Source organism: Apteryx rowi, unplaced genomic scaffold (assembly GCF_003343035.1).
Source record: "Apteryx rowi isolate R43461 unplaced genomic scaffold, aptRow1 scaffold_25, whole genome shotgun sequence".
Lineage (NCBI taxonomy): Eukaryota > Metazoa > Chordata > Aves > Apterygiformes > Apterygidae > Apteryx > Apteryx rowi.
Genome location: NW_020448863.1, coordinates 4468298 through 4489905, shown reverse-complemented (window position 1 = coordinate 4489905; position 21608 = coordinate 4468298). Strand labels below are relative to the sequence as shown.

Here is a 21608-nt window from a genome sequence, read left to right as displayed (position 1 = left end):
TGCATGTGGTAGAGCTGGTGGTATATCATTGATCAGGCTGGTGAACTGCATTCAGCTTGGAGTCACAGTGTGGGAAAGCTGCCGTGGCACTATGCTGCAAATGCATGAGATGGGGTTAAGACAGAGAGAGGATGAGGAGGGAGCTGGGGGTGCAAGTCTCACACCTCAAATCAGAGACTTGGCTGGTTTCCATGTAGTTTGGGTAGACCCAAGAGAAAGGGAGGAACCCATTCTGGAAGTATCAACCATGTGTTATTTTCTGCTCTACTCTTGCTACTAGAGGAAGGAAGGTTGACTGGCAATCAGCTGCTTCTTCTGGTCTCATGGCTTAGAGAAGGAAATAAGGCCATACCTAGGACTTAAAAGACCTGTGGTTCCCCTCATTGCATTGCCCTCAAAATAGCAGAGTCATAAGCAGTTGCTTCTTTTGCCTGTGCAGATAACTAGCATTTCTTCTTTTTAGAAGCCACATGTTAGCTGTAGATAGATATTTTGCAGACAGCTACTGTTCAGAATAAGAACAGAGGCCTAGAAAGGAAAGTGCTTGACAGCAAAAGACTTTTGAGAGTCTTGGAAAGGGTGTGCCATTCCCAGCTCAAGTTACCTCAAGTTTATATATATGTACTTTATAGGTATATAAAGTGTTGGTGGCTCTAAGAGGTGAACAGTTCTCTTGTTGTGTGGATTTGGGATCCATATGGTTTTTGGTCTGTTGCTCTTCTTGGTCTTTTTCTGACTGGATCTGTACAAAGTTGGTGTTTTAGTAAGCTCTTATTTTGAGTGTAGTGTTTTACCTGCTTTTCACAGGGGTTGCGTGTGGCTGAGATCTTGTTCCTTGTTATGCTGTGAAGAAAACTGGCTCTAGTAACTCTGCTCTCTTTATGCTCCACCTCCATTGAACCTTCTCATTCATGCCTGACTCTTCCATCATCTGCTCATGTCCTTCCTTTCTTCATTCCCCCAAATTTTTCTTACAGTACTCTCAGGAGAAAAATCTGTGAGTGCAGCTGTCCTACTCTGTTGTAACCCTCCTGATTGCATACCAACGTTCACGTCCTCTGCTCAGTATGATTAGTGTATGCCAAACCCAGATGTGACCAATGCAGGCCATGAGCCAGTTTGGCTCATTTAGGCAGTGCTACCCGTTACAATGTACATGTAGCCTGGCATGGCTGTTCTATAATTTAGTTCTTTTACCACCACCCCCCACACACCCAAATTAATTTTTTTTTCTTGTAACACATATTTTATCCACAGACCTGAACTTTCCCACACATGCACCCTTAATATATTTTTTTTTTTACAAGTAAGCTTTGCCTGCAAAAGAAATTACAGAGAACACGAATGGAAATAAAGCTCATTGAAATATTAGCAAGTCATTTTGTCTTCTGCCAGCTTTCATCAGGGATAAAAGAACAGCAAAGCCGCGGCAAAAATAGCTGTGAAATGACTATGGGGGCTGCAAACATAGCACTGAAAGTGATCACTTAACTGTGGTGGTTTCTCTTATGTGATAATGTCAAGGTGTTTTATTTCTCCCTACCCTGTGAATTAGAGCATTATTATCCACACTTTGTAGTGCACGCCATGTGGAGGCCAGGGAGGGGAGGTGATGTATCTGGGGTTACACAAGGCCATGGAAGACCCAGCAACAGGATCCAAAGAGCCTGGACCACCCAGCGCCCTCATGTACCACAAGCCATCAGGGGAAGATTAGCTCTAAACCCTTTTGGCTTCTATGTACAGTATAATCATCTAAATGAAATCGATGAATACTTGATTTGAGAGTCTCCCATTGCTCCATCCCTGCTGTTCCTAATGTTTGTTAACAGATTGCTTTGTGGTAGAGTGCAAAGGTGCCGCTCTATAAAACCGTTATGACTTCTGGAAAGGAAGTTGCCCTGTCCGTTGCAGAAACACCATCCAATTTTGACTGGAACATGGGGAGCTGAGAAGTCATTATTACTGTTACTACAGCCAGATGGAATACAAATTTCTGCTCAGTTATGGTTCAGATGACATTTCCTTTTTCTTTGCTTTCTCTCCTTCCTTATTTACCAGCGGAGTATGACCCTTTTCACTTGCCCTGGGCAGGGAACTGCTGTGTGGCAAGACTCTGGCACTCTTAGGTAGAGTATCTCACTTGCTGTTTCTTACCCTCTTGTGGGTCTAACACATCCTGTTTTCTACTCCCTTGACTTTGCTGTTGTTTTTCAGTCCTTGGGGTTTTTGTTACCAGTCCCCAGGCAGCTTTTTATCCTTTCTTGCTCTCTAAGCAGAAAGTGAAATGTTTGGTGAGATGACTGAAGCTTCCCCTTCCAAGGGGTTCGGTGGTACCAGCTCTCGCACTGCCCAACTCTGGGAACCAAGAGACTGGAAGGGAAAAAAAAGGAAGGGATTGTGGCTGTAAATGAGCCACAGCTGCAGGAGTGTGTTTACACTGCAAGGTGAAACTAATCTGAACAGATGCAATTGTTCAACTGTTGCTGCAAGTTATATTTTGTCTCTTTTTCTCCCTGGTGAAAGACCCAGTGGCTGTTGGGCTGGCAAACCACACTGTAGTTCTTCTGGTTACTGACAAAAGAAATATGAAGATAATTTACAGCAAATCTGTCAGATCTCATGCACTGGGCATAAGGTCTGTACAGATAGCTCTTGCCTCATTTTTCCTGAGGTCCATAGTTCATGAACTTCCAGGATCATGTTGTGGTCCCTCTGTGCCCTGACAGGTGAGACAGGGCTGACTGGCAAACCAAAGGTTTTGCTGCTGGGCTGAAGCTGGTGCATGGGATCACAGAAGAGCAGAGAGGCTACCGTGTTGTGCTGCAGCTTGCCAGCCTGCCACTTATCCAGACTCCTTGCTGGAAGGAGCCCCAGTGGCCAGCGTGGTCCCTGACTTCTGCCTCACACAGTGGCCTTTCCCTTGTCACCTATGCCCATGTACCAGGTATCTGCCCCGTCAGATAACAGATAATATTGCTGCCTTACAGCTATGGAGAGAAACTCAAGAGAAATGATGACAAGGATAATGTATACAGAGCTGAAATATTTTTTCTATTTGTTAGATATTTGCAGTAGTTCTTAGTAGTAATACTTTAAAGATAAAGTGTTTGAAGGCACAGAAACTATTTGTGTCTTTATTTGAATTACTCAGCCAGTTATCCAGAGCTTATAGTAATATTCCCTTGGCCTTTTCTAGAAAATCAGTTTAACACATTTGACACATTGCCAGTGAACTGACTCTTTGATGAAAACTGTAGTCACTTACAAGACACAAGCCTCACCCTCTTAGATGCCTCTGTACAGTTCCAGTCATAAAAAGTAATCTACTTTATCCACAGGTTCTGTTATTTCAAAATGCTAGAGAGTAAAATTAATATAAATAGATCTCAGGCCTTCAGGTTCCCAGGGTCTTCAACCTGCTGTTTCTAGCTTGTATTTTTAGGACTCCCCTCCTTCTCTGTTCCTGAAGCAAAGCCTGGTAAATTTGACAGGAGTTTTGACATATGTCTTGCTGGGTGTTGGGTTAGGCCTCATATGCCTCTGATGCAGACTGTGCTATGAAGGAAACCCTTACAATTTACAAGTTAGGACCAGGGGCTGACATGTGCTTGTAAAAATATGGAAGGTGTCTGTGTTTTACAGAGATAATGACAAATGAAGAGTTACTTCCCCTTTTCCTAGAAATTTTTACATACACACACACACACACACACACACACACACATATATATTTTTTATATATATACATATTTTGTCAAACCAATCTAGTATTCCAAAACAATAAATTATTGACAGACTGATGACAGGAATGTTGACAGCTTTAAATCACTTCTTCTGTGAGAGCATTAAATAACTGCATTTTAGTTCAAGGAAATCTTGACTTTAAAACAAAAAGGCTGCAGGAAACCCATATGTTGTTAATGACAAAAAGTGTGTGTGCTGTGTTTTTCCACACTGCTGATTATGTATGGAATCCCAAATGACCAGCACATCTGATTTTATAATCATTTTGTGTGAGGAGTTTAGATGGAATACTACTTGTAATTCTGTCATTTATCTGTATTAATGTCATCAGTGTTCTTGGTCTGTCCTAAATCTTTCACATTTTGTACTAATGTGTATTACAGTATTTTCCAAATTTTTGAAGCAAAAAGTCTTTCAAGAAGATGAACAACAGTCCCTCCTTGGGAATTGACTGAAAGCCAAATGATCTTAATTCATATAGCTTTTGCTTTACACTTCCCCTCTTTGGAAATCACTGTTGCATTATATGTTATTGCTTCCCCTTCCTCATATGCCTTGATGAGTAGGAAAACACTCTCCAGTGTTGACATTTAAAATATCATCACTGGCATAGTTGATGGATGAATGACTGACTGACTGAGAGAGTTTTCTCTTCAGAGTTGATTTTTTTCAGGCTTTCTGCAAATTCAGGCTCTAGCCATGGTTATTTTTGTATCAGTTGTGATTGCCACACATTTTTGAGCTTTTCTTTGCAAACATAAGTGGGGCTGTTTTTACTATAGTTGCTGTTGCACATCCAGGGTATTGTCCTTCAGCTGGCCCAAAAGATTTGTGCTGCACTTTGGAAATAACAGTTAACTGCATCACAGAAGTTAGATATGAGACAAATGCCAATTGGAGCTTGCACTGCCTTTACATGCCAATCACTGGCTGTCACCTAGAGTGTCTTACTAGTTTGGATAAACTTTCCATATTTTAGGTTCATGATTTGTCACTGCATTGTTATTTTCATTGCTCTGTCTTTGATCTCAGAGAAAGCCCTGCACAGATCCAGGAGTCTGTTGATACAGTCCTTTTTGCCCTTTGAGTTCATTACAGGACAAAAGAAGGCTCATGAAAGCAGAGCTTCAGAAAACACTGTATTTGCCAAATAGCATAGCATTTATAAGTCTGTTCTGTCTCTTATTTGGGGCCTCTGCTTCATATCTGAGCTCTCAAAGGTTGCTGTCCGCACCGTTCTTTCATTGATGTAGCTGTGGCAACCCAACAGTATTAACAGTACTTATTATTACTGTGGCAATGTAGAGAAATCCATCCCACGTAAGAACTGCAGTACAAGCAGAAAATGAAGAGATAGACTCTTTGTCCCTGAGATTACTGACTGAAGGTCTAGACTACAGGAGGTAAATGGATACGGAGAGATGGGGAAGCAGAAAGAAATGATGTTACGTCCACTTATTGTCTAGCACTACTAGTGACAGCTTTATATAGGTTTTCTTTTTGAAATCTGCTGTAGTTTCTTCAGCTGGGTCAGCAATTCCTAGTTGTTTCTGATGCACCTTTGCGGCAGCCATGGCGCTAGCACACAGGTCCCTGACCCGTTCTTCAGATCGTTTTGTCTAGGGTTAGTGTCAAGAAACCCCAGCTATGGTGCTAGGCTCTGTATACCCAGAAGCAAAAGACGGTCTGTCCCTGAAAGCACAGTCTAATAGTACGGTGAAGATCACTGAATGCACGTGGTTTTAAAGTACGTGGCTACTGTTCACGTGAAACCTGACAGTGAGATATACAGTGCATCAGCGCTGTCTCAGATCACCAAGTCTGTTAAGGTAATGTACTGCACTAGTCAGTCCCATTGCAACACGGGATGGCTGAGATGCTGGTCTCTTCTAGCCTGTATCATAATGGGACTTTGGTTACTGGTATTTAGCAAGAGATACTGTTACAGTAAAAATTACTGACAGGTAAAAGCACATGAAAAATCAGTACCTTGACATTGCATATGGCTTACAAATGGTATTTTCTTTTCAGTGTACTACTGTGAGTATGTTTGTAAATGAAGTTTTTCTTCATGCTAATGGAAATTTCTGAATCTATACATGTCCCTTTCTCCAAGCTGGCATTATTTCAACATGAGAAGAACTACCCATACATCCCTGACTTGTCATTTACTAGAAAACTGAAAATCTTTAGAGTTGACGATTGAGAAAAAGGGCCAATATACAGGTGAAGTTCCTCTGTACAGAAGATGGCACAAAGGGACTATATTTGCCTCTGGTTGTGCTAATTTGTCACTCCAAGCAAGGTGTGATTGCATTCTCTCTAGCCAGTTCTATTCTTCATATCTTAAAGAAGAGATGTAACCGAAGTAAAGAGCATTAGGAGATGGACAATGAAAGTAATTGAGTCACAGAGTTTTCTGTTTGAGGAGGGATGGAAAAGATAGGATTGTTTTAATTTAAAGAAGAGACAAATAGGAGAGGACGTGACAGTAATGTACAGAATGATGAATGATATAGAGAAGGTGAACTGGGTGCTCCTGCTTGCCCTTTCTCAAGTACAGAAGCAGAGGGATATTCAATAAAGCTGAAAGGCAAAAATAGTACCACTGTGTAAAGGGAATTTTTAAACAGTAGTTACCGTGTTCCTACAAGCTCATCTTGTTTCTCCATTATACTAGAGTATATACTGAGGGAGATGCAAAATACCTATAGAAAACAAATTTGGGTTATCCATTTAAGCAGAGGTTATGGGCTTACTATAAACACTACTGGATCAGGTTATATGGCCTGTGTGAAGGAGGAGAACTGGTTACTGAATCTTAATGGTCTTGCCTAGCCTTAAAAATATGTGGAAGGTGGTAAGGTATTAATATGTGTAATGAAACTATCCATGCATGTAGTAGATAGAGTAAAAAAGTAATAATTCAGACCAGAAATCTGTCAGTGATGGAAAAAATATTGCTCTGTAGTTGTCCATCATGTGTTTTTTTGCATCTCTCTGTGAAGTATCTGCTGGTGACCCCTTTAAAGGACTGATGTTCCACCACATTGGTTCAGTGCTCTACTGTCAAGGCAGAGCAGGCTTCCATTCTTGAGGAATTTGTAAGAAATACATTTATTCTTCCTGAATATTCTTGTCTGTTATTCTCTTGCTTTCTGATGTTCAATTTAATAGCCATCTTTAATTCATAAGTTTATATCTAGATTCAGAAAAGAAAGTAATTTGACCAGCAGATTCTGGGGAACTTCAATAAATGGCAGAAATTGTGTATGTATCTCCCCACCTTGGAAAAAACAGGGAAGGTGAAACTTGCAAATATCTAAATGACTTAGGAGCAAGTGTGATCGCTTGCTGGTTAGATTATTACAGTATCTGGTTAGGTCCCTTGCTACTTTTAGACTTGATCTCTGAGACTCTTTTTGTTAATTTTTAATTATTTTATAGCATCTCAACATACTGCTTTATTTAACTTGCTGCAGTTCTGACCCATCATCTCGGGTGATCATCAGTAGTACAAAACCTTGTTCAAAGCCTTATTCCCATAGCCATTTTGAGGACTGTGTCTGCCTCCTATCTAACGTTTGTATCATCTGGTCTGTTATGATCTAATGAATGATTCACTAGACTGGGATGCAGAAGACCTGGTTCATGTTTGCAATGTAGCCTTTCCATGCCTCCGTTTCCCCCACCTGAAAACGAGGGAACTTGTAATTCCCCCCTGGGTAAAGCGCCTCAGAGTTGCTGGGTGAAAAGCACTCACTATGATCTAGGGAAAATTACCTTTTTTAGTAGCAGTTCTTCACATCTTCTAATTAGGTCTGTGCTTCTCACTGAGCTAAGAGACATTGTGAATGCCTTCGTTACTCTCGGTAGTAAACTTTGTGCACTTATGAAGCATTTTAAATATTTAGTATTCAACAAGATCTGAAGTGCTGTATGAATCATATAAATTATATAATTCGCAAAAATTTGTAGGAGATATTTGTATTTATGTATGTACACATATATTTATGCTGTGTATATACACTGTATAGTATGAATATATTTGCCCACCACTGTGGTCCAGCTGCGTCTGAAATAATTAGGTAAGTACCTAGGCAGCCTTGAAATCTCTTGCTACAATATGATGAAGAACAGTTTAGCTGCCTGAAATGACAGAGAAGATTTAATCATAAATGTAATTGCCTGGTCAGAGGTATGCAAATTTTATGTCTAAACTAAAGTGAAAAGAAACATTCAGTCTAAGTTTTTGGCATTTGTCAAAAGCCCTCTGAAAACCATCGAGGCTGCAGACTAAGCTGCCTTTCATGAATCTCAGCCGAAGACTTGCTGCTGACTTTTAAGGCTAAATCATTTCTATTGTTCTCAAGTAACTGCATTTTTGTTGTTATCTGTGGAAAGAGCCCCACTGAGTTGAGCATGTAAGTATATGGGGGTGGGGGAGCAGGATTTGTGTTAGTTAAGTGGAGATGATAAAGTTGAAAACATAGCAGCAGGACATAAATCAGATTTTTTTTCTTTTTCTAGTTGGCTCGCCACAATAAAACATTGCAGCAGATGCTGAAGCCAGGGTCAGATCCAGATGAAGGAGATGAAGCCTTGAGGTATTACGCCAATCATACGGCACAGATAGAGGTAAAGGATTACTCACTGTAAAGTTGAATATGAGACAAGTTTGCATCTTATGCATGGTGTATTGCTTCTTTTTGCACTTCTGAACAGCAAAGCTTATTCGAATGGTGTAGATTATTTATGGAAAGGAAAAAATTTAATGATACACTTTTGGCTATGGGAGAGAAAAGGATGCACCTATGTCAAAAGTGGCTTCAAATACTTGGTTTACAGTAGCTTCCTGTGTGTTAACATTTTTTTGTTAGGAAAATAATGACTGTGGATAGTAGCTGTGCCACAGAGTCAAGATTAATCTTGTATGGTACATCATTCAAATAAATAATCATGAGTTTCAAAGGCAGTGATGCTAACTGATCAAATTAAAAGTTTGGCTGCAGTACAAAGAGGTTTTGAAGTGGTGTAGAAATTCAGTATGGCTTTTGTTTAAAAGAGCAAGGCTTGGGCTGGTTCATCAGTTCTGTTCTCTATTTTAAACTTTACCCCTGCCATGGACTGGGTTTAGATCAAGATCCACAGAGATATTTAGGCTCTTAACTCTTGTATCAGTTCCTGTGCTCTTGCAGATTTCATGGGATTTTAGGCACGAAGATAGGAGTTAGGAACCAAAGTATCTGTAGTCCTTAGAGGCTTTAAACAAAAGAATTTCTAGGGTACAAAGGCAGCTGCTGCGAGAGACTGTAGAAAGGAGAGGTATCTGGCTCTCTTGTGGAAATGAGGTATCAAGTCCAAAATTGGCTGAGCAGGAAAACTGTACAGGGCAATTGCCACAGGCCCAACTTGACCCTGAGCTAATAGATTTCCCAACTCTTTCCAGTTCCTTGAGAGCTCTGTGGGCTCCAAGGCCTGTCTGCACTGGCCCTGAGCTCGTGTGCCTGGGGAGCCATCTGATGCAAGCGCCTCAGGCCCGTCTTGTCCTGTCTGCCGTCAGGGCAGGTCACTGCTGGGGCCCTTCTCTGGCACCCTGGGCCATCTTGTTTGCCTCATACTGGTCCCATTGCATCACCGCAGGGTGGGTGGAAGTTCCCTGACTGTGGGGCAGTGTTTACTGGGAGAGATTTGCTTCAACCCGTTGCAAAGTTGAAGCATTCCAAACTGGAATATTTTTAAAATTTGGGGGATGTTTTGGAGCTAGGTTTTGCTTGAAGCACTTATTTATCACCTTATTTTCAGGTAGGCTTTTGAAGACAGAAATGCAGTTTTACTTTATGTTTTAGGATTAATTGGCTCACTGAAATGTTTGAATAACTTCTACATTAATTTATAAATAAGAAGGGAGCTGTGAGCAAGAAAAGAAATGACAGAATGATTGGAAAGTCACTGATTCACTGATCCTGAAAAAAAATGTACCTTTTATTTATAGATTGTTCGCCATGATAGAACAATGGAACAGATTGTCTTCCCTGTCCCTAATATCTGTGAATTCCTGACTCGGGAATCCAAAAGTCGTGTATTCAATACAACAGAAAGAGATGAGCAAGGGAGCAAAGTGAATGACTTTTTCCAACAGACAGAGGATCTGTACAATGAAATGAAATGGCAAAAGAAAATTCGGAGTAAGTATTGCAGTTTCAAAAAATTGGTTCTAAGATGCCTTAATTATGCTAAAAACCCTACATTTAAGCCTTCAGATATTTTCCATTTTAATAATTTTATTTTCTCTGGTCACTCTGATATTGCAACAGGCAAAACTGTTCAGAGCCTGTGAGTGCAGGTCAGCAGAGACACTTGCATGCCGCCAAAAAAGAGACATAATATGGAGCAGTTACTAATAAGTAATGTGTTCAAGATGATATTCTGGATTCCAAAAGCTAAATTGAGGGCTGGGTAAAGTGGGTGTAGCTCCACTAAAGTCAATAGAGTTGCACCTAATTAAGCCAAGGCCCCTAATATTTAGCAAAAACATGTGTAGCTGCATATTTGAGGTTTGCAGATTCCTAAAAGACCACTTAAAAACTTGTAAATGTCATTCACTTAAAAACATCTCTCACCAGAACCTCAGCTGCTTTAAATCAGTTCGACTCCTGTGGAGTCGGTTCCCCTCTGCCAGTTGACATCAACCTTGCCTGATGGGGCTGCGGTACGTCCTGGTCTGCCAGCCCTCACCGGCCAGGGTCCCGTGGTGGCAGGTGAGGCAAACATACCTTCCCAAGCCATCTGCAGCCTGCAGATGTGATGGGCCCCGTCAAGCTCATGGGGCGGATCAAAGCAGGGTCCCGAACAGGAGGTGCAGTGATACCAAGCCTGGCACCGTGACTGTCTTGTCCAGTGCCCCGGTGGGCATGACGGCTCCTTGCTGACCCTCGCTGCAAGCTTGGGAGTGGGGCCGCAGTCACTGCTGCACGTGGGGAGTCCTGTCTGGTTGTTGTGGTGGCTCCCACCGTGCAGGAACTGGCAGCTGTGCCCTCTGTGTCTGGAGCAGAGAATCAAACCTACAAACTAATGGACTGTGTACAATACCCTTGAGAGACAAGGAAGAACTGTATGTATTAGCTATGTATGTATGTATACAAAAATATATGAGAGCGATCACTTCATTTACTGTTCAGATGCAGATGCCGCTGGGGTGGCAGACATCAGCTGTTTTAGCAGCTCACAGCAGCATCATGCAACTGATTAGGAAGGAAGTGAAGAATAGGATCTATGGGCAGAGCAGCAGGGAGTTTGGATAGTTAAAGCAATATGGTTTAATGCAGCGTCTTTAACGTAATGGAAACATGAGTGTTGGTTGCAGTTTTTATAAACTTCAATTCCCAGGCTGTAATTTGCAGAGGCAATAATAAGTTTTCAGTGTGATTTCTACTGGCCCAGGTCCGCTTTTCTTGATGTCACTGTGAGAAGTTGTCTATACTGACAAACTGCCCAGAACAGCAGTTGCAAAAAAAATGACTCCAGAGTAACTCCCTATCTGCATGGTCTATTTTGGACTAAAAGTCACTATATTGTAGAATAATTACTATAGTAACAAAAGCATATCTGTGTTCCGTGCTTAAGAAACACAAATAAAAAAGTCCAACCCAGCACTTACATAGACCAGACCTGCCTAATGCTATAAGCAAAGAAAATTGGTTTATTTTTATTCAGAACAGAAATTCCTCAATGCCTTTCATCAGTGGAATGTACCACAAGTCTTCATGTTATTTTGTTTGAAAATATAATAGAGGTTCAGGCTAGGTTTATTCTTTAGCCAAGTGTCTGTTAGCATACAGTCTGTGTGGCATAAATTGACAGGTGTCATTTGCAGTGGCTCCAAGTGTTAAATCCCAACAGTCAACAGCATAAGCTTATCACAGGTGAAATCTGAATATTACCTAACCACCATTAAAGTCTGTTTAGACTAAAGTCTGAGACCGTCATATTCAGTTGAAGGAGTCTACTGTTTATGAAAAGTTAGCTACGTTCACATTCATACAGAAAAGTCTAAGGTGACTATGGCTCAGAAGCAGGCAGAAAGGTGTAGACAAGTCAAGAATATGCTCTTTCTATTTGCAGGAGACTCGCAGTACTTTAAAATCTAATTATAGGAATACGTCATCTTCAGGGAGGTAAACCTTACTGGTTAGAGATTTTTTAACACCAGTGCACAAAGAAGCTCGTTTTAAATGTTCATTTAAACTTATAGTAGTGCAGGCATATATATGAAGTACTTGCCTGGGTCTTGGTGCCCTCTGAGCTTGTTCTTAGTTTTTTTGCTGAATAGTTTATGTGACTTTGGACACAATATCTTAACCCTGTTTTCCCCTACTCCCTTTTTAGTCTTTTCTATTTAGGTTGTGGGATCTTTGGGACGTAACAATTTCTGTGTATTTGTACAGAACTTTCCGTCTGGATGTCCTGGCTTCATTTGTGCCATTCTAAGCACTAGGATAATTCTAATAGTACAGAGTCAGCAGGTATCCTTAAATGTCTGAGAATCATGTGGGAAATTATTAGCTTCCATAAAAACAATTCCCAGTCAGACCAAATTTTACCTGTTCCTCCAAGGAGATAAAGATATATTTAGTTCAACAGAAATAAACTGTTTTAGAAAATACAGTTTAGCCTTACCTGTTCCATTGTTCTTTGATTAATATCATCTGTATCTTTGACCCAAATGGGTCATCTGGCTGACCCATTCTGGGTCTTCTGGTTGACTGATGTGTAGAGTGCTAAAAACTATTTGTTTACCTGATTTCATGTCTCCATGCACAGAGGCTACAGTTTCAGAAGCAGGTGAAAAGACTCCTTCACAAAAGATCCAGTCCTAAAATCTCACCAAAGGCAAAACTCTCATATTTAATAAACTGTATTGGGATCTTTGGATTAAAAGCTCTGTTGGAAACTATGTATTATGGCAAACTTGTGTTTAATGTTTGTCTGTTTTAGTTAGTTAAAGATCCTGCATATTTATTTTCTTTACTTATTTTTCTTCATTAATCTGTGTTTTTAATCCCCTTGAAACCATTACTGATTGAGTTCATGCCTGCTTTCATTTCATTGATTGCTGCTTTTTTCCCCTTTCTAGATAATCCACCCCTGTTCTGGTTCTCTAGACACATCTCTCTCTGGGGGAGCATTTCCTTCAACCTTGCTGTATTCATCAATTTAGCAGTTGCTCTGTTCTACCCCTTTGGAGATGATGGAGATGAAGGCAAGTGGGGTTTGGTTTTATTTTTCCTTTTAATTTCAGGCACCTTCCATTCCAAAGTAATACAGTTATATAAAACAGCATCTTCAGGTATGCTCATATGTGCAGATGCCATTGAGTTAGTGTCTTTTAAGAAGGTACCAGCTGTTGCCTGAGATGTGGCCAATCTTCTGTGTCACATGTCCTTTGCAAATGGACAAAACATAGCTGAGTTGAAGACAATCTGACCTCGGGGTTGTTTTTTTTGTTTGGTTTTTTTTTTGGATATTGCAGTATACTTCTGTACACATTCAGTTACAGCCTCTGAGCTAAAGAATGGTTCCTGGCAGCCAAAGGACTGAGATTCCTTAAAACTCACCAATTTGAATGACTTACAGCCTTAAAAAACATATGGAATAGAATGATATGAAAACTGTTTAGCTTGTTGCGTTTTCACTGCTTGGTTTATTGGGATAAAAGAACATAACTGTTGCAGCGGATAAATGCATTATATAAAAGTATGCTTAAAATCAGTGGTTCTGGCTCTGCTTCATCACAGGTCACAGGAAATATAGCAAATAATAGATTTCATTAAATAAATGCAGCAAACTAGCAGGAGGCCACTTTGAATCCACAACTAGCTTAATTGGGATAAAGGAGACTAAATAGTTCAGGAGACTGGTAATGAGAGTTGAGCCTTTCACCTCTGGGTCTTTGATTTGTATCCAGTCTGTAATGTGACTGAAAGTCACCTCTGCCTGATGGCATGTGAACTGAGCTGGTGAAAGCAGTCCAGCTCCTAGCAGATACGTGTGCTTTTCATAAACACCAGAATTGGCACCATCAGACATTCCTGTGGGCTGGCTGAACAGAAAGGCAGCAGATTAAAGTATATTGGCATGGAGACCACGTTGCCCTTTCACCCTACGGGGTGGTCTCTGCAGGTCACAGCGCAGGCATCTCTGCAGCCTTGTGCAGCAAAGTTTGTGAGGTTGTGCTGTGTAAAAGGATAGTGTTTGTACTCGGTGCTTTTCTGTTTGTAAACTGAAGGGTCACTCAAGAGTGCCCATGTCAGAGCCTGTGCAATAGAAGAGAAGAAATGAAGAGTTAAAAATAAACCCTTTAAGCTAATAAGTTTTTAGCTAATCTATACTCATGGAAATCCTCTGGTCTGCAATCGGTAGGCATTAATACTTATTTTGAACAGCAGATTTACATAGTATTAGCTGAAGTGGCCCCCAAAATCCAGCTATTTCAATGACAGTGCATTTCAGGATCCTAATTCCTAGTGCTTGTAGAAGTAAAAGGGATTTATAAACAATAAACAATAGGTGTGGCCAGATGGGATTAGTATGGTCACAAGGCAGACTCCTAACTTCCAGCCTCCCCCTCCACCAAAAACTGACCCAAGAACTGGAGTTTGCCTCACATTTTCCCCCTTTCACCTTGAGTAAAGCCACCTACACTCACATGTCTGAGGGCTGATCTAACCATCCCAAGAATGCTGCCTTTTAAAAGATTTCTGCAATTCTCGCGTCTTATGACATAAGTGAAATTGCATTCCCGATGAGGGCTCTTTGCCTCTGGCGTGCATGTCATGTCTACACATGTTACTGGTGCAGGTCCCGTGACATGAGTTTGACCTGCAGTAGGGAGCAAGGAAAAATGATTCTTTAAAGAAACACTGAGGGTTTTGGCCTTACCTTTTCAAAGATTTCAGATCCACTTTGAAGTTATTTTTTTAGGATCCATTAAAAGTTTCCAAATCTTGTTGGCAGAGAAACTATCTGACAGAGCTGACCTTGAACCTCTTGCCAAGGATATAAACACTCCTGAAGTTTGGATAAATTTGGATGCCATCTGAACTTTGAGAACAGGGCCTCACCTCATTGTTTTCTAATCCCACCGATAATACTTAGCCATGTAGCTGTTGCCAGACAGACAGCATTATTTCTATTGCGAGTCTAGCCAAATTTTCTATTCCTTTCTCCCCCAGCACTGACCTCTTAGTTCATTTGATAACAATAGAAGTCAGCAGGCAAGTGTGACAGTGCCCCCAGATCCGAGCGTGCTTTCTATATCAGAGCAACGTGATATATTTCCAGGGCCTCAAGCAAAGATAGAGGGAGAATAGGGGCATTACTCAAAACTCAGAGAGAGCCAGGAGCCAGCATCCTGCACAGCAGCAAGAGGCTGACTCTGAGCACAGTGGCTCACATGCCTGCAGGAGCTCGGCAAGACCTGGGACCCGCCGCCTCCCCGGGAGCAAGACGCAGCTCTTCAGCTGCTTGTGGCAATGCAGCTGCTGCCTGTTCCTGCTGAAATCCCCACAGCTGCCTCCTGCTGTGGTGAGCGCCTTGCTCCCGTGCAGAGGCGGAGGCTCCCGCTGAACACCCGCAGCTGTTCAGCAGAAAGCTGCTTGTCTCAAACTGGGGCGGTTTGGTGCTGCTTGGAATCGAAACGTGATACTGCAGCACGGTGCCACTTGCTGCGCCACCCTGAGGACTGACTATTTCTGTAGCTGAGCAATCATGGAATTAGAGTGAGGGAGTTCTAATGAGCCCTGCAGACGGGAGCTGATTAGCAGATCGCTCCAGGAGAAGGGTAAACTGCTTCATCTCTGAGCATTCCTTGGATTTTAATGGAAATTTTATTAGCTGCTCTTATTATTATTACCTATGCAAAATCAAGAATACTGGGATAATATTTCTTGCTGCAATTAGGGCAAGTTGTGGTCAGCAATTGTGATGTGTGATTCACTCTTTTTGTTAGCTGTAGTGGCAAAGGAATTGATCTTTTGGATCTGTTTCGTAGTGCAAAACTGAGTTTCCAAAGATGCCTTTTTCATTTCTCCCTTTCTCTTCTATACAGGCACACTTTCTCCGTTGTTTTCAGTCCTCCTCTGGATAGCAGTGGCGCTTTGTACAGCAATGCTGTTTTTCATCTCCAAGCCTGTTGGTATTCGACCCTTTTTGGTGTCTGTTATTCTCAGGTCTATATATACTATAGGGCTCGGTCCCACCTTGATACTTCTTGGTGCTGCTAATGTAAGTACTTAAAAAGCTAGCAGACTTACCCTTTCAGCAGAAGTAGAGATATTAAGGGTCTCTTATTAAAAAAAATTCCTTGATTAGAGCTATGCAAAGAAATTCTTTTTCTGGTTCACTGGTTGAGCCAAAAAATAACTAAATCATTTTCAGTCATCCTGAAACAGCAATATCAGCAAACTGAAAAGCTGAGAAAAAAAAGACTTTTAGCTTCTGTGCATGTGCACATATTTTAAAAATAAAAACAATGTGAAATTTAAAAGAAATATTGTTGAATTAAAAAGAATAAAAAATACAGTTTTTCCTGTTAAAAAGAGTCATTTCCACTACCAAATGTGTTCAGCAAAATTGACACAATTAATTAAATCTGGAATTAAATCTGTCTTTTTGAGAAGAAAAAAGTTTCAAAATTAAAAATTCTGCCAGCCCTTTCCCAGATCTCTTCACTTACTCGTGTCTGCCTTTGCATGTTTATTGAGTGTGGTAGGATATACGGTCATGCTCACAAATCATCTATTTAGATTTCTGCATGACTGCCACAGCTCGAATTCACCTTAGAGCCAGGCAGCAAAGTATTAGGTATTTGTAACCAGTTCTGTGGGAGTTTTGCATGCTTAAAAATACCCCAGCATGTAGTCAAGGGTAAATATTAGTAAACAGTGTTTACCCATGTTGAAGTTGTGAAAGAAGAATGGTGTTGAGTCCTCATTGTTTTTCCTGGACCACCAAACACATGAGGTTGACCCATTTTGCATTTAGTTCTACCCTGCTGTCCCCTTGCAGGCAAAGCTCAGGAGCAATGGAGAATCTGATGCTGTTGCTTAAATGCTGTACTTCAAAAATTAGTATTATTTTAGTATTAGCCGCTAGTATTATTTCAAGGATTTTATATTGAAAAACATGACCTGAAGGAAATAGTTAATTGTACCCCACCCCACACCCTGTTGTGTTACTATTGTTCTGTCCATGGTAGCCTTCCTAGCTGCTGCCATATGGTCTCAGCTCTGAACTCCAGAGTGTTAGGGATTCACTCTCCAGTTTTTTTCTTAATGTCTTATGGCGTTAATCCCTCCCTGCCTACTCGCTAATGTTACAGAAATATATCATAACCTAATGAGACACAGTGCTGTGTTAGAGGGGTGGATATACTTCCACTTGCTCTCATGAACTCATTCCCATTGTACCTTGGGACTTGGATTTAGCTCATGTTCCTTCTGCCATCTAGACGTTGAACATTTAGTCAAAGCAACCTATATAGACTTTTCACATGCTATGGTGATACAAACAATCAATAACAGGATTTTTCTGATCGAATAAACCTAGTTTTTGTTACCTCCCGCAGCTTTGTAACAAAATAGTGTTTCTGGTGAGCTTTGTTGGGAACCGTGGAACATTTACTCGTGGCTACAGAGCGGTCATCATGGACATGGCTTTTCTCTATCACGTGGCGTATGTCCTGGTCTGCATGCTGGGCCTCTGCGTSCATGAATTCTTCTATAGTTTCCTGGTAAGTGTGTGCTTCTGTGGAGGGGAAAACTTTGCAAAAATAGAAAATACCGTTACACGTGCAGCTGTCTTCAATTTCTTCCTGACAATCAAGTCAAATCATGTGTATTTTTAGCATACCATTCTGTTGGTGCCCCTTAGGAGCTGCTGTTTTCATTAGAATCTGTTTCTGTTAGGACTTATTTTATCTCTATTACAGAGGTGAAAGTTTGCCCATTTCTTTTCAGAAAATTGTCATATTGCCCTCTCCTTTCTCCCATCCTTCCCCAGTGTACATGTTCTGTATATGTTGTTCCTATAGTGTCAGTTGTGTCTCTTTCAATGGTAATCTCTTCTGGACAAGAGTTGTTCACTTGTGTGTGTACAATGCCTATCCCAAAGGATCCCATTCCTCAGTTCATCCTTTAGTCCTAATGAAAAAAAAAAATCACTTGGGGAGTGAGGATGGCATGCCGCTGGTGTAGCAGGAAGATTCATCACTTTAAATGTATCCCACTTTCATTTTCTTTTGTTGCCATTACCCAAATGGAATGCCTTTTTATAATGTGATACAGGTGCAGTGCAAATGAATCATACAAAATTATACTAAACTCAGCTAACTGCTCTCTTCACGCTGAATAACATTAAAAGGTATTTCACTGCTCTTGTTTTCTAATCCTTTTGTTTTATGCTGAAGCATGTGAAACTTTCAGGGAGATTGACTGAACTGTGGCCATTTACATGGTTTCACCTTCCATTATAATAGTGGTGAGCTCTTGGCATTCCATAGCACACAGAAATTTTCGGGGGTTCAGTCCTTACTCTGGCAGGGCTACGGTTGAAGTCAAGTTTTCCAGGTCCAAATCTTGACATTAAAGTCGACTTCAAAGCTTGGATAGATTTCAAAAGAGCCAAGATTTTGGGAGTTTAGCTGCAGGACCCTTTTCCAATGAATTGAACTCTCCTACTAATTGCCACCTGGCTTAGAAAACACACACCTAAATCATCTGTTACTCCTTCAATGAATAAAGTGACAGCTATCTTAAAATACTTTCCTACATGCCAAGTAGTGCAAGAAACACTGTATATAGTTACTCTTTTAAATGATTGCTATTGACAAATGTCCGTGATTCGTGGATGGTACAATTGTCAACATTCCCTAGTTACTTACAGATGTTCACTTCATAGTGGAAATATCCCAAACTCTGATATTTGTTACTCATTTTAAGCTTTGTTTAGCATGGGATGAATGATAATTGTCTTCCCTCTTTCTTGCTTTATTGTTAAGCCTTTCACAAAGCATTTTAGATCTTGTGAATTGTGACTAATACTTTGTTCTGTGGACTGTTTTGGTAAATCATTGTGTGTCACTTTATATCTGTAATCTGGGTGTTTTGAAGTGGAAATATGTATATTATAGATAAGGCCCAAAGCACTATAGAACATCAATAGAACTGTAAAAGAAAAAAAAGCTATAGTTTCTTGAAGAGCACCTTTTGCTTCTAATTGTTATTTCTAGGCCTTTGACATTAAAAGAAATACTATCTTAATGTACACTTCCTTTTAAAGTTGAATACTGGGAAAGCAGATAGTGTTGGGTAAAGAAGAATAGAAGTTTCTAGTTTTATACAAACAGTGAAATGAATTTAACTTTGCCCTAAAAAGAGATGGCCCTAATCCCTGCACATATGAATGACTTCCACATGGTCCCATGAACTCAAGGAAACGGTTCACATACATGTGATGACCTGAATGCATGAGTGCTTTTCTTAGATCCACCCCATGTATGTTTATCAGATGAGACATAATATGAAAAATTAATATGTAGATGTAGATTTATCCATAATATGGAGACATTGCTTTTAGATTTTAATCTAGCCTATTTTGAATATGAGAAAAACAACTCAGTCTTGATCCTAACCGGTTCCAAAGTCTGGATCAGTCTCTCATCTCATGTATGCTTTTTAACTTTGGATTTTACTGTGATCTCTCTTAAAATCTAAGACTCTGTGCTATAGTCTCTCCTCCTGTATGGATGCCCAGCTCCCACTGAAATCAGTGTGCCCTGGGTGCTTATGAAGCTGAGTTTAGAATATGGCACATGTACGTTGCCATAGTTCAGGATTTTTTCCTATGTAACACCTATATATTGCCTTTCTTGTGTTCATTTTTCTTCTATGCTTTGCTTTCCCAGCTCTTTGATCTGGTGTACAGAGAGGAGACTTTGCTAAATGTGATAAAAAGTGTTACCCGAAATGGTCGTTCCATTATCCTCACTGCAGTGCTAGCACTCATCCTAGTTTATCTCTTCTCCATCATCGGGTTCCTGTTTTTGAAAGATGACTTTATCATGGAGGTGGACAGGCTGAAAATCAGGACCCCTGTTGCAGGTATTGTTTTTTACATTAAAATCTGTTCCTGATAGATACCTTTTCTGTCTGTCTAACCCAACTTTCCTCTAAGGAAATTTGAATTTTGCCTTTTTATCTATGGGAGCAGAACTAGCTCTATATGCTTGAGTAATAAGTTAAATCGCTGGGTAAAATGTAATATGTAGGGTTGTTTTAAACTAGTCTTATCTGCTGAAATACTAAAATATCACACTCACATTTGATTTATTACATTTTCTCTGTTAACTTGTGGTAACATCAAAAAACCCCCTACATTTCCAAAGTATTTGAAAGAGCAACTCATAGTGGATTTTCTTGGTACATATCCCACCTTAAAAGCAGATCACAGTATTTTCTGTGTATTGCACATGAGGCATGTGATCTTCACATGATCAGTAGATGTATTCACTTGATTTTTTTTTAACTTCATCAGAAATTTATTATAGAATCCACAGTTCTGCTGTTTGGAGATTTCCAGGAACAACTCTTAAATTCACTGCATGTTTCACAAACACGATAATTAGTGTATAATAGTGGCTTCAGTAAAATCATTGGGAGGTTTTTAATCAGTTTTTGCAAAGGGCTGGATTTCAACTTTCTGGAATGAAAGATGTACCAGTGTGCTTGGAGAGTTACAAGCTCACTTTGCTAGACAAAAGCCAGATCTTGTCTGCTGAGATCTTTGGATGCGCTGCCAACCAGCCTGCTAGGAGCATGGGCAGAGGAGTAACTCTCTATGTAGAAATACCTGAGACTAGCTTGTGATTAAATTCCTAGCAGCATGATTCTCCCAGATGCTGAGCTCTTGAGACCTGTACACAAGCACAGAACAGCTAGTAGGATCCAGCCCAGGCTGCGTGTGCTCCATGCCTGCCAGCCTTTTCCTAACTTCATTATTTCAGGACCTAATGCACACAAACGAGGTAAAACGCATTCAAGACTTGTGAGCATGGGGTAGGGTGATGTACCCATATAGCTATTTTGATATTATATGGGAACAAAAAAGAACATGATAGATTTCTTTAACACACTTTGGTTTTACCAGGTTTTTTACAGCCTTAAAAAGGCTGAGGTGGCTCATATTGACATACCGTGCATTTTGGAGCTGGACTTAAGGTCTGAAGTTTCATTTTGAAAAATAATTTTAGCCACTCTTAGAGATACTAGGCTATATGGAGCACTGCTCTGATCCAATTCAGTAGTTCATTTGTGTTTGTGTTTCTTCTGTTGGGTTCTTAATAGATTTTCAGGGTGGAGCATGTGTATTATTGCTAGCTTTATACATTGCCATTTCTGCTCAAACTCTCATCCAGAAAATATCTTGATGAGATACTGTGTATTTCTGTATGATGAAACATTATGGATCCCAAGACAAGTGTTTTAAAAGTTTGTTTTATAAAGCATTACAAGAGAAAGTCAGAATGGATCTGTTTCCCGTGTTACGCAGATTGTCTTAGACTGTTATTTTGGTTGTATGATTTTGCCTTCATTTTTTCTCCTTAAACCTTTTTGCATCTCTGATTTGAAATGCGGAAAATTGTTGTAGATGCACAAGATAAAATTGGTTTGATAAAATCAAGCTGATGTACACATTTACCCACTTTGGAAATGTTAAATTAGTGTTTTACTCAAACCCATACATATTTACAAATGAGTACCAAACTGTGTTATAATCTTTGAAAACTCTTAAATATTCTATGT

The 21608-nt window shown here is 40.3% G+C and overlaps 1 protein-coding gene across 3 annotated transcripts in view; it reads left to right on the top strand.

The window, feature by feature from the left end:
- The window catches only part of ITPR2 (inositol 1,4,5-trisphosphate receptor type 2), a 278104-nt gene that overhangs the window by 220217 nt on the left and 36279 nt on the right, over window positions 1–21608 (top strand). For all 3 annotated transcript variants that reach the window (XM_026066890.1, XM_026066889.1, XM_026066891.1), the window contains 6 exons: window positions 8278–8385; window positions 9743–9935; window positions 12884–13009; window positions 15857–16032; window positions 17375–17539; window positions 19712–19907. In XM_026066890.1, the coding sequence (XP_025922675.1) occupies window positions 8278–8385; window positions 9743–9935; window positions 12884–13009; window positions 15857–16032; window positions 17375–17539; window positions 19712–19907 (964 nt within the window). The remainder of the gene's footprint in view (window positions 1–8277; window positions 8386–9742; window positions 9936–12883; window positions 13010–15856; window positions 16033–17374; window positions 17540–19711; window positions 19908–21608) is intronic.